Below are 14090 nucleotides of genomic sequence, written 5' to 3' on the forward strand. Positions count from 1 at the left end.
ATTTCGTACAAGCGATCATGTAAACCCCCACCCAGTTACAAAATTGCTAGAAAGTTCTCGGAAGTTTGCGAACGCTACCCGGGTACGTAGAGATATTGGAGAAGTAAATACTGAGTGAAGTGTCACTGTCGAGGTCACCGTTTTTAACATAACATTTTCTCTTTTAGAAGAGAGAGAGAACCCTTATTTCCTTCAGTGAGTTTGCCGGCTGAAGATGGACAAGGAGACACAAGAACCGAAAAAAGAACAATCAGAAATAGATAAAAGGAAAAAGCGTACGTACGCTTAATAATGCACCTAGCATCAATGTCAAGCCCCACCTACCCTACTCTTGCGTAGCTGAGACCACTACTTTTCCTTTGTGTGGGGGTGGGAAAAGTAGGCCCGACGCCCACACAAAAGAAAAAAGCGGTCTGGCTATGCGAGACTACACCTACCCCAGAGGTGGGAATTTGCAAATGCTAGATGACAAATTCCCCACCCCTCCAATTACAAATCCCATACTAATTCATATTATTTATCCCGGTAATCACTAGCAATATGGCCGAGAATGGCTAATTGTGCTGCAAATGTCCCTACCCTGGGGACGAGTTTGGGTGACAAATCCCCAACCGCTGCCCTACCTGGGGTAGGTGGGGCGTGACGTTGATAGGTGCATAAATGAAGAAGTAAACTAGTAGGCATTTTAATAGTGTTAATTTATGCATAAGCAATTATTGTGTGTGTGTGCGTGTGTTTATGTGTATGTTGTGTGTAGGGTGTAACAGCTTCGGCTGATGCTGCCTCTCTATTAAAATAAAATTTTAAAAAGGATTAGAGGTGTACCGATAGAGAAATTTTGAACTGATCCAATATATTCCGATATACTGAATCTAAACACCGATACCGATGTGATATTACCAATATAACAAGGTGTGGTTAACTATTTATATTGGAGGAACCAAATAGGAATGTTAAACTTTATTTCAACTTTATTTCAACTGTGTATCCAATCACTGGACTGGATTACTGGACTGGACTACTGGACTTAAACTTATTTTTGTTTTCTTGCCTCTTATAGCTAGACTTTACCACAAAAGTATTTTAGAAATCACACCATTCATCACAACTTGTATACAAGGCATATTAACTTGCACAATATTCACAAAAGCTGCACTAAAACCTCAGTGTGGCTCTTCATCAAAAATAATTTGCCTACTGCTAGCAACCCACCGTGCACTGTTAACACTGCTAAATGCATCTTGTCAGTGTTTTGTAAAACAGCATACAGTGACATAAACTTAAGTCAGTTTTACACCTGCAATTATATTGAAATGATGTAGCACTGCCTAACGTTTCAGCATATAGATTGGCCAGCTTCTTGGTTTATAATGCTTGTAAAAAAACAACAAGTGCACAGTGTTCAGTTAGCCAGAGAATGCTTCCCAGTGCACACACCATCTAACAGGCAGGTAAGACAAACCACATGTAGTGTACAAAATTTTAAAAAATACATTGATTACAAATTTATCATACCATTCTAAAACTATAGACTACAGTTATAATTAGCCGTATGTGCCTCTAAATGTAAAGACAAGACACTGAGAATCCTGAGTGTGTGGTATACAAAGTAATGATCATATGGCTAGTATAATCACTTATAGTGGTTGGAAAAGGTATTTGAGCAAACTTTTTGTGAGTCCAGTAATCCAGTCCAGTAATCCAGTCCAGTAGTCCAGTCCAGTAGTCCAGTCCAGTGAATGGATACACCCTTTATTTCAACTACTAAAGGGCAGATTTAAAACCTATTGACAATGAGTGGCTATTGCCATTCACTGGACTGGATTACTGGACTCACATAAATTTTATTAATACAATAAATACTTTAGGATTAAGGAAGAAAATCCATCCCTCCTGGAGGAGACTGAGTGTGGCCCCGACTAGACATTGGGTGACCTGCAGTTCGATTCCTGGGGTTGGAGTGATTTTTTTCCTTACTTTGGCCCCTTTTCTGTTACACCTTTTCAGCTATAAGTCACTAAGTCTAAGTCCTTGAAATTAGGTTAGGTAATCCTAAGGCTGCAGCACATGTTGCTGCAGACCTTCAGTGCTGGTCACTGTAAAGCATTAATACATTTTGCTCAAATACCTTTTTCAACCACTAAGTGATTATCCCATTGTACTGTTGATTTACAGTTCCTTTAACAGGCGTTTTCGAGCATTCTTCACCACAACACCAGCTTAAGTTCACTAATATCTCCTGTAGGGTTGTAGCTGGCTGCAGTGCAAGTTCTTACCATGTTTCAAGTTGTTATGGTAGATATGACGTGAAACTAAATCAAATTTAGCTGTACATGGACACTTCTTCATGCGTACTAAAGCTTCTTTGTCTGATGTGTTATGACGTAATATAATTGACTAACTACAATACACTAAAATGTAGTATATCTACTAAACAAAACAAAATCTAACTAAAACACATGCAGCAACCTATTCCACTAGTAGCAAGGATATATATATATATATCTATATTATAAGACTGAAAAGCCGTCCGTCTGTCTGCATTCCATTTGATGTCAGGCATGTACTCTTGAACCGCTGCACGTTTCGAAGCGTCTTTGTGTCTAAATAAGCGCTCATTATCCAGCTCTACAATGACGGTTTCGAAAAGTTCGTGCAAGCTATTTAAACGCGAAGGTGTAGAAGAAAAATGGCTTAAATTCTTTCTATAAACCGCAAGTAGACACCTATCTCAGTCCATTTGTACAGGTCTTTATAAGACAAAAATAAACGTGAAGCTTTGGGTGTAGGACAGGTAGGTGAATGGGTTAGACAGCCGCCTTACGTGTAGAAGTTGTGGGTTCAATTCCAGTTTGTGATAACTTTTTTTTTCGATTTGGGCACCTTTTCAGTACACTTTTTTTTTTATTCAGGTACCTTTTCAGTAAACCTTTCAGTCACTCTGGGTACCTTTTGAACTATTGGCCATTGGAGTTTATTACGTAATTCTTAAATATAATTTGCACAATGCTATTCACCTGACGTCATCATTCGAATACATTGGAAGTAGTAAGCTTCCACATTCGAAAACATGTATAACCCCAATCGTCAGTACATATATCTTCACGGAGTTTCAACTTGATGCAAGAAAAAACCAGAAACACGCGAATGTCTAAATGCAGTCTTCAAACCATGGATCAGGGAAGCCCCATGCTAAGCTGGCAGCCATAAGGCAAGTAGTAGTATAACCTTAGGTGTCACTAAAGATTCATTCTTATTTACATGTCTATTTTTTTATTAAATTAAGTATATCATTGACAATTATTATTTGCAAATTAAATTACAACAAAGTATGTGATTGTTTTGTTTATGGTGAAGTTTATGGTCTGCTAATGCTCTGGGTGATTTCATCACTGCTGTAGTAAGTGGCAGTAAAAGGCCTTGCAGTAAGAAGTACAAAGGGCCTGTTTACAGCAGCTTCTGCTATTTCTTCCAAAACAGTAGTGAACGCTTTCAGTGTAACTCTTTTGTCACCACTTTTCACCATCAGCTGAGCAACCACTTCAGACTCACATTCCTCCATGCATTGTGCTGTGCTACATTTCCTACAAGTATCGTAATCATCGCTGCTGTCAATTTTCACATTGCACTTGATGCATTTCAAATAAGCTTCAAGTGACACCACTCCAATTACTTTAGCATTCTCAATGATACATGGGAAAAGATCTTGAGCTTCTTCACCAACATCCGAGTCAACATCTACATCCTCAATTTCAGTGATAACAGTATTGCCCTGGACTGACAAGTACTTTTGTCCACGATATTCTTTGACAGACACCTTTTCAAATTGATAGGACTTGGTAGCAGCAACTTTTTTCATGTCATCTTCCCAAAAGTTCATTTTGACAACACCACTTTGGTCAGCCACAATGACATTCTGTAGCATTTTACCACTGGATGTACATACAGGCTCATCCACTTGCAGGACTTTGACTTCACAGTTAATTTTATTGTACTCTGGTACATCGTTAAGCTCACTTAGTGGCGTTATTGTAACATCTTTTTTCTCCAGGCCAACATTAAAAGTTTTATCAGTTTTCTCAACAGTTGTTCCTTTGCCAACTAACACCTATCACAGAACAAGGAGTATTATCTGTAATACATACTAACTCTACATATTTACCTCATAATCATTGCTATAGCGTGCCTTCTTTACTTGGCAGTTAGTCAGCACAACTGCATTCCCCATCTCTTCACTAAGTCTCTTTCTAATGGCTCCATCAAAACCATAAAGCCGCACTCTTCGATTGTCATCCAGTATCTCTCCTTGAAAATATGATGCCCCCTTCCCTTTTTCATAGGAGAGATATCTCCCAAAACTCCAGTTATTTGAGCATCTAATGATTCATTCACAATACTGCTCACATCAATTTCTTTCGATGCCATCTCTGTGTCTTGACCAATAAAAATGCATACTACAACAACTACGCTGCCTTTTATAGTGCAAAACTAGCTATGCTGGAGAGCTGGTGGAATTTCTACAACATCCTATTGTTGTGGACAAGTGTACTACATGAGAAAGTACCACCCATAGTGATAACTGGAACATCCTATTGTTAAAGTGTGTGTGTATGTGTGTGTGTAAACAACCCATGACCAGTGGCCAGAAGTGTCAGAAAGTAAAGCCTATCATCCATTTAGAGTACTAAGGTATTGCTCCAACTTCCAATCTTACAAATTGTACTGTATGATAGTAAATGTAACATCTCCAACTGCATACGTACTATAAAGGGTTGCATTCATACTCTAGCCTATGTTTTCAAACTCCTTTGCCTATGGTAATGGTATGATCATAACTATCACATAATTACAAAGTCTTTAAGTAACACTATTCAGTGGCGGATCCAGGATGGGGCATTTGGGGCAAATGCCCCCCCCCCCCCCCCTTCAAGAAATTGCATACAAGATCGAGATACTCTAATAGAGCAGTCAATTACTCTAATAAAGCAGTCACAATGTTCATGAGGCAGTGTAGCTTACCTATGAAGCTACAAATAGAATTTTATTTTACATAACAGATGTGATATAGTTGGTAAGGATAACTAGCTATTATTGTTGTGACCTTTTTTTTTTTTTTGGTCTTCAACTGGTTTTCAGCAAGTTTTTTTTGGTCTTCAACTGTTTTTCAGAAAGGTGCCCCCCCTCTTTCGAAACTCTGGATCCGCCCCTGCTATTCATTTGCCAGTTTGTTGACACTAATGCCTACTAAGCTATGCCAAAGATCAGAAGTTCTATATAATGCTATATGATAAGTTGTACATACTAGCTATAAAAGTTCTAATGCAAATGACTTCAGGAATTCAAATCCACTTTCCAATTGTACACTGCATATTACTTATTGCTTTAACCACACAATTTAAAGTTCTTTCATGCCAACAACACAAACCATCTACCACAGCACACCATCTGTTAGTGCTTAATAGCTTAGTCAGCATTGATATAGTATAATACTTAACATTGCAGTGCTGGTGTTAATACTTGATGGCATTGTGCTGGTGTAGCATTGTGGTGCTGGTATTAATTCTTAATGGCATTGTGCTGGTGTTGATTCTTGATGGCATTGTGCTGGTGTTAATACTTGATAGCATTGTAGTGCTGGTATAGCATTGTAGTGCTGGTATAGCATTGTGGTGCTGGTGCTGGTGTTAATACTTGATAACAATGTAGTGCTGGTGTAGCATTGTAGTACTGGTGTTAACACTTGATAGCATTGTAGTACTGGTATTAATACTTCATAGCTTAGTTAGCATTAATCCACCTATTGTTTCTTTATGTCTGAAGTATACATTCCCCTATAGCCATGTTTTTTCTGTGTCTTTGTCCCTGTGTGTTCAATTAGAGCATAAAGCTCACATGTATTGAATAGTAATGCTTGATTCCCTTTCATCTGTGAATTGTAGTTACTATAGAAATGATCCTGCACGTAGGGCAGGTACCAATGCTAGTATATATATATATATATATATATATATATATATATATATATATATATATATATATATATATATATATATATATATATATATTAATACAACATCAATATCGTGTCCTGTACAAAAACTCCAATAGCAGCTTGTGGTATATGTTTGATATACTACAGCAAACTAGCCAATAGAATCAGTATATCACTTGTGCATTTGATATACGCATCTGATTGGCTAAAGTTTTTTGATAGTGTTTGGTTGTTTTACCAGTTAGGCATGTCCGACTTGACAACTACTGGTACCACAGTAACCAATATGTGTTACTTAGCAACAACATTGTTGCCTAGCAACCTTAACAACCGTTGCTAGGCAACTGATACTAAATCTAAAAATTATTTTGACACCATAGCAATGGTTGCTAAGCAACCACTAAAAGTAACTAGATCAGGTTTACCTAGCAACAGTTGCTATGTATGGTTGGACCAATTTTCAAGAAGATTGCAGGCTGTAACACATGTGCATACTCCTGGAGCTCACTAATCACAAGGAATTACTTACCAATACTAATGATGTAAAAACAGTAGAAATTGCTGCTACTGCTTCCAAGTGGGAGACGAGATGTTGTATTAACATATCATGAACCATGATAGTGGGGATCGCCCATGTTTTTTGCAAAAACTATAATAGAACGTACGCCTTAAAACTACCTTGGAAAGCATCCTCTAACTCAAAACAACCCTCTAGTGGTTATTTGCAATTAGTATTGGTCCACTAGTAAGTATCAAGTGAAAAGGAAACAGTATGTGTATTTGGGACTAAACTGAAATTTGCTGTTTTGTTCATATTATTCTTATTATTCATAATATTATTTTGTTTCACTCATGTACAGCAAAAGTTATCCACTTTTTCACGCTAAAAACTATATAGCCATGCTTACTGAGTCCTTCCGCGTGTCCATGACCTATTAATAAGCCCGTATTCCACAGATCGCCAACCACCCTACACCTCGAAAATTTTCTAAGTTTTCTTCGCCATTACACTATTGGTAGCAGCTCCGTATACTATAGAAGCCGTATAACAATAAAATTACAGGATTCCATCGTGTGAGCTCCTTTGGGTTTTGTTGCAGAGTTAATCAAGTACTCAACAGCACTTCTTAGACTTAGATCGCGCACAGCGTCTCTGCGTGGTGAGTAGCTATAGTCCACTTCTTCCTGTAAGCGCACGGTCGTGATTTGCTACGAGCGACCATACAAGCGCTCTCTCAGAGACATGAAGAAGTGATAGCGCTGATACCAGAGATTATTCATTGTTATGAATATAGTTTCTATAAATCATATTTCCTTTCCACATAAAGCCTAAAGTTTGGGTGGAGTCAGTGTTGTGTTAATTAAAATTAAAACTATTTTTGAGTGCCATAATTTTCTGACCACATTGTGTAAACAACATGGCTTCATGCTGTTGATAACCCATGGTTTACAATAGACATTGCAGCTATACACAGTACCTGACTTTGTTGTTTTGAATGATGTGTGTGCATGCAGATTAGCTTCAGACCTTCAGTGCTGATCACTGTAAAGTGTTAATAACACTTTGTGGGAAATCATGCATTCATATACGCATGTCAACATAGATTTCTTCACTGTGATAAAGTCAATGAATACAATACTCACATGAACAACAAACTCTAGCTGTACAAACTATATTGTACTTAGCATTTATACTACTGTGCACCAGTGAGCCAATGTTGTAGTCCATGCACCCATGGAAAATCTGTATATGATTCTTCTTATTGTGTACAGTCTTGGCTGAAATAATAAATGCACGGCCACTGACTATTTTAACTTATAATTATATGCTTGTCAGAGTTCCATGTCTTATATGGAATGCCAAATGCGATAAAAATCAGGCAAAATTTCTATTTGACATCGATATTTTGACATCGATAAAATCGGTCACATCAATGTTTTTACATTGATCTGATCAATGTTTTGTAATCTATGTCAAAGCATCGATCTAAAAACATCGATCGATGTTTTGAGATCAATGCAAAATCGATCTATAAAATCGGTCACATCGATGTTTTTGCATCGATCTGATCGATGTTTTGTAATCGATGTCACAGCATCGATCTAAAAACATCGATCGATGTTTTGAGATCGATGCAAAATCATCGATGTTTTGAGATCGATGCAAAATCATTGATGTTTTTAGATCGATGCTGTGACATCGATTACAAAACATCGATCAGATTGATGTAAAAAACATCGATGTGACCGATTTTATCGATGTCAAAATATCGATGTCAAATAGAAATTTTGCCTGATTTTTGTCGCATTTGGCGTTCCATAGTCTTATGACAGGTGGCTAGCTCAGTATCATACCATTTGGTGTGTGTATATTCATGAACACTGCATTAGGATGCTAATGTGACTAAGAGACTAGAGTCCTGACACATGTACATGTATAGTAAGACAAGTTAGACAACAGCTGCTCACTGTTGTGTGTAATGTATAGTCTTGTCCCAGTCAGGTAAATACTCTAATAATGCAGTCAAGTGTGTCTGATAACAACAAAGCTTACATCCAACTTGACAGCTAGCCACTAATTGTAAACTGCTCTACATATCTACAACAATTATCATTATCAATAAAACAAATCCATCACTGGATTAATAAAAAGTACACAAACTAGATCAATAAAAAATTGGAAATTTTAAAATGGGAATAGGGATCGCTGAAAAAAGCCACCAAACAAGAAGGGATCACTCACTGGGGTGGTACTGCAAACCACAAATCCCTATTTTGACTTATTTTAAAATGATTCAGGGGAGCATGTAACTAAATATTTATGACAGAGAGTCAAAATAGAGATTTGTGGTTTGCATTACCACCCCAGCGATCCCTTCTTGTTTGGTGGCTTTTTTCAGCGATCCCTATTCTCATTTTAAAATTTCCAATTTTTTATTGATCTAGTTATACTACAGATATCATGGTATTTGAAATATATACCAAAAGATATACATATTTAGGAAAGGGTGCTATACAAAGCCTCGCACTATAACATCTTTTCTAAGTTTGTATATCTTTTGGTATATATTTCGAATACCATGACATCTGTAGTATAACATACACGCACGCACGCACGCACGCACGCACGCACGCACGCACGCACGCACGCACGCACGCACGCACGCACGCACACACACACACATATAGCCAAAGTGTATTTTACCATTTCAGTGGACCTTTAAATACTGTTTTTGATTATTTGTATTTTGAAGTTTGAACCAACATTGTATTTGTATTTGTTGTATCTGCCTGGTTGTATAGCACACATTTATATGGATAACATTTCTAACATTTCTCTTATCTCAAACTACATAACAATAAAATACATGGTACAATTCACTATATTTTATATTTGTACTTACAAAAGAAACCCTAAACAGCATGTTTACAAGATACAAGCTGAAATAACAAGTCCATAGAAAGTGTGTTCACCTACTATCATATAATTTATACTACCATAAGAAAATCTTCTAATACATGTGATAATTACTAGATTACTTACAGTAGCTAAGTACAATAACAAAAGTAAATTACAAAAACATCTTATCATGATGGCTTCTGATTACTACGTACATTCCTCCCTCCTTAAGTCTGGAAAAGCTTACAATACCTCTGTGAGCAATGAAGTACAATTGGAGCACTTCCAATTGTCTAGGACGAATGTGATCTGCATGTCTTCGTACAATTTTGCCATCTGTAAGTTTGATTTTGTAGGATTTCCCTCTGCTAATACTAACTACAGTTTCTCGACATTAACTCTGCTGGAGCTACACCTGTTGTTGTGTGAGGTACTAGTCTATACTGAAAAAGAAAATGTGACAGTTTAGTGTACACTGTACTGGTCAACTGCTTCTTTATTCCCTGTTTGAATGTTTGCACAGCTCTCTCTGTTAAACCATTAGAGGAGGGGTGATAAGGTGCTGTCTTAAAATGGTGGATGTGATTTTGTCTTGTAAATTCAGCAAATTTACTGCTAGTAAAACAAGTGCCATTATTTATCACAACCACCTCAAATCTGGCAAACATTAATTGCTCTTAAATGTTCAAGAGTTACTTGAGTGGTAGCGGTATTGGCAACCTCTATTTCCATCCATTTAGAATGGGCATTGACAACAACCAAAAAATCTTTCCTAAAAGGGTCCAGCATAGTCTAAGCTATCGGGTTACTAAATTACTTAAACCCCTGTGATCTGAAGTCTAATTTATTTAGACCCTGTATACTAGTTAAAGCACCGCTGTGCATATAATATGGAAATACAAGCACGAGGTGTGGGCGAAAGACTAATATAGCATGAGGTGAAGCCGAGTTCTATGTTAGGCTCGAGACCATGTCCGAGTGCTTTTATTTTCATATTGTACAAGCGTAGCGGTGCTTTAACTGGTTTAGAGTGTTGTCTTGTCATCTTGCTTGGAGCATTCATTTCGTGAATTCGAACCACATCAGTTTTCAGCAATCAGACAATTGGTAAGTGTCTATGTAGTACAGTTGTGGTAGTAATACAAGCAAATAGTATCTTTTTGGCTACTTTTGGCGATTAGAAATGTTACGCATGTGATCTTGCTTATCGTATTTATTTTCCAATCAATGCAAAACTGTTCTTTATTTTCCATTGTGATACAAATGGAAAATATAACAACACACTTAAATGCGTTACGAAAATAAAGCACTCTTTTTGCTTTGATCTCGCCAACGTAAAGCACTTTAAATGTAGTTGTTGTACCTTAACACTGTAGACAGCTGCTGGTAACAGAGAAATGTAGCATTAATTAGTAGAAACAAGCCATTATTCCACCCATAACAACAGTCACAGGTTTAAAATGAATTGATGGGTTGCCAGCACTACTGTGCGTAATAAACATGATAAAGGCCTAAGTAAACATGAAAAGGGTCTTAAGTAACTTAGATAGTTCCAAAATTTGCCAAATCCACCACAAAAAGGGTCTAAGGGAATTCTCTCCCATGGATGCTGCATGGCCATTCCCATGGATGCATTGGTGCAGCTGGAGGAGAAGACTGATTAACTTGACACTGGTTGCTTCCAAGTCTGAATCAATGTTATCGGCCACCACATATAGCTGCAAGCTAAGCCTTTCATCTTAGAAATTTCAGGATAACCTTCATACAGTAAATCCAGCAACTTCTTTCTTCCCTGCTATGTACCACAATTATATTTCCCCACAGCAAGCAGCTGTCTCAGATGCTGAGCTCTAACTGCGTATAGTTGAAGTACTGAGTCAACTTTCCTTGGCCAGCCATGTTGCACAAATCTGCGCACTTTGCATAATACAGGGTCTCAATCAATCCATGATCTGATTTGGTCCACTGTCACTGGAGAAATCTCTAAGTCTTCTAATAAGTACACTAACTCTTGAGGCGTTGGTACTTCTCTTGGTTGTATTGAAAGTGGAAATCGGCTGAAGCCATATGCTGCTACCCTCATTGGTTGGTCTGGTTGCATTTGCATTTGTGTCTGGACCCATTTCAGTGCTTGTAATGTGGAGTGGGTGTGTGCATGGTGCTCTCTTATTGGGAGGTATATAGGGTACAACTTTTTTTATACATATGTGCTAAGGTGTAATGTAACTAAGCTGTCTTTGTGACAGTCTACTGTCCTCGCCTTCTTTGACGGAATGTCTTCTTGTAATACGGGCTGACACAACAAGAGCTGCCCCTTCATGCCCATTTCCCTGGAAGGGGCTCCTGTGAAACAATGATTTAGCTTCACATTCTCTTCCCCTGCTGGAATAAAAGCTAGATGTCTATCTAAGGCACTTCATTGTCTGTGCTCTCTCTTGCATCTTCTTTTTGATGCCATTACCAAACAGGAAGGACACAACTTGAGAGAAATCTTGGTCCTTTGAGAGGGTGCAGACTTCTGGGTTTTAAGTGCTTCAGTACTTTTGATCGTCTCACCTGGCTAAAGTGGGCGCTAGCATTGGCAGTAAACAACACCACCTGTTGGATGCCTGCATTACGTAGTCCACAATAGGCTCATCATGGATATAGAGCTCTTCTAGAGCTACAGTTAATGGTCCAGCATAAAATTTTGCAGCCGTGAAAGCTCTCTGTCATTGTCCAGGCCTTCCTCACATGTGCTGGGGACTGCGAGTCATATGAGGTAGGTTCTCTACCACGTTTTCCTGGCTTTGGTTGATAGTACCGCTTTTTAGCGATTCTTGGCTATCCTTAACCATTCCTGGGTCGACATCAATAAGGACCCTTCCTGGGTGTGTTGGAGAGACCAGCACCTTCCATATTGTTGCTTCGTGCAATGGCACATGCATGGTTTTTATGGCTGACACTAAGCAATATTGGCCTTCATTTCTTGGATATCGGTCTTCATATTAGTTAGGTCTTCTATGGTAATGCTGCTACCCAAAAGGTCATCCTCCAGTTGGTTTCGCAGATTATTGTCATCAGCCATGACGATGTGCTCCAGTAGTAGATATATGTATATCTCAATTAAGAATAGTATCTCAACATGTTACAAGGTCAACTGTCCTGGTGATATTATGTTACTATACGTAATGTATTTGTTTACCTCAGTAGTAGTTGTTGTTACATGTTAACATTAATGTAAGATTATAGCCAATACATTAAACTATGTTTCTTTTACTTTATGTGATTGTGTATAACTACATACATGATGATGATTGTGATTTGGATATTCAGAACGTAAGTTGATATTATGTTACTATACGTAATGTATTTGTTTACCTTAGTAGTAGTTGTTGTTACATGTTAACATTAACGTATGATAATAGCCAATACATTAAACTATGTTTCTTTTACTTTATGTGATTGTGTATAACTACATACATGATGATGATTGTGATTTGGATATTCAGAACGTAAGTTGATATTATGTTACTATACGTAATGTATTTGTTTACCTTAGTAGTAGTTGTTGTTACATATTAACATTAACGTATGATTATAGCCAATACATTAAACTATGTTTCTTTTACTTTATGTGATTGTGTATAACTACATACATGATGATGACTGTGATTTGGATATTCAGAACGTAAGTTGATATTATGTTACTATACGTAATGTATTTGTTTACCTTAGTAGTAGTTGTTGTTACATGTTAACATTAACGTATGATTATAGCCAATACATTAAACTATGTTTCTTTTACTTTATGTGATTGTGTATAACTACATACATGATGATGATTGTGATTTGGATATTCAGATCGTAAGTTGATATTATGTTACTATACGTAGTGTATTTGTTTACCTTAGTAGTAGTTGTTGTTACATGTTAACATTAATGTAAGATTATAGCCAATACATTAAACTATGTTTCTTTTACTTTATGTGATTGTGTATAACTACATACATGATGATGATTGTGATTTGGATATTCAGATCGTAAGTTGATATTATGTTAATATACGTAGTGTATTTGTTTACCTTAGTAGTAGTTGTTGTTACATGGTAACATTAACGTCTGATAATAGCCAATACATTAAACTATGTTTCTTTTACTTTATGTGATTGTGTATAACTACATACATGATGATGATTGTGATTTGGATATTCAGATCGTAAGTTGATATTATGTTACTATACGTAGTGTATTTGTTGACCTTAGTAGTAGTTGTTGTTACATGTTAACATTAATGTATGATAATAGCCAATACATTAACTATGTTTCTTTTACTTTATGTGATTGTGTATAACTACATACATGATGATGATTGTGATTTGGATATTCAGTTAGTAAGTTGATATTATGTTACTATACGTAGTGTATTTGTTGACCTTAGTAGTAGTTGTTGTTACATGTTCACATTAACTTAAGATTATAGCCAATACATTAAACTATGTTTCTTTTACTTTATGTGATTGTGTATAACTACATACATGATGATGATTGTGATTTGGATATTCAGATCGTAAGTTGATATTATGTTACTATACGTAGTGTATTTGTTGACCTTAGTAGTAGTTGTTGTTACATGTTAACATTAACGTATGATTATAGCCAATACATTAAACTATGTTTCTTTTACTTTATGTGATTGTGTATAACTACATACATGAT

General features: G+C 36.9%; 2 protein-coding genes across 2 annotated transcripts in view; one reads left to right on the top strand and one right to left on the bottom strand.

Annotated features, from left to right (window-relative positions):
- The window catches only part of LOC136267810 (uncharacterized), a 73045-nt gene that overhangs the window by 9671 nt on the left and 49284 nt on the right, over positions 1–14090 (top strand). The gene's annotated exons all lie outside the window — the stretch shown is intronic.
- LOC136267811 (uncharacterized) lies at positions 3262–4291 on the bottom strand. Its single transcript, XM_066062991.1, has 2 exons — positions 4163–4291; positions 3262–4108 (listed from the first exon to the last, which is right to left on the bottom strand). The coding sequence occupies exons 1-2, from the start codon at positions 4226–4228 to the stop codon at positions 3359–3361; spliced, it is 816 nt and encodes a 271-aa protein (XP_065919063.1). The 5' UTR covers positions 4229–4291; the 3' UTR covers positions 3262–3358.

This window comes from Dysidea avara, chromosome 9 (assembly GCF_963678975.1).
Source record: "Dysidea avara chromosome 9, odDysAvar1.4, whole genome shotgun sequence".
In the NCBI taxonomy this organism is placed as follows: Eukaryota; Metazoa; Porifera; class Demospongiae; order Dictyoceratida; family Dysideidae; genus Dysidea; species Dysidea avara.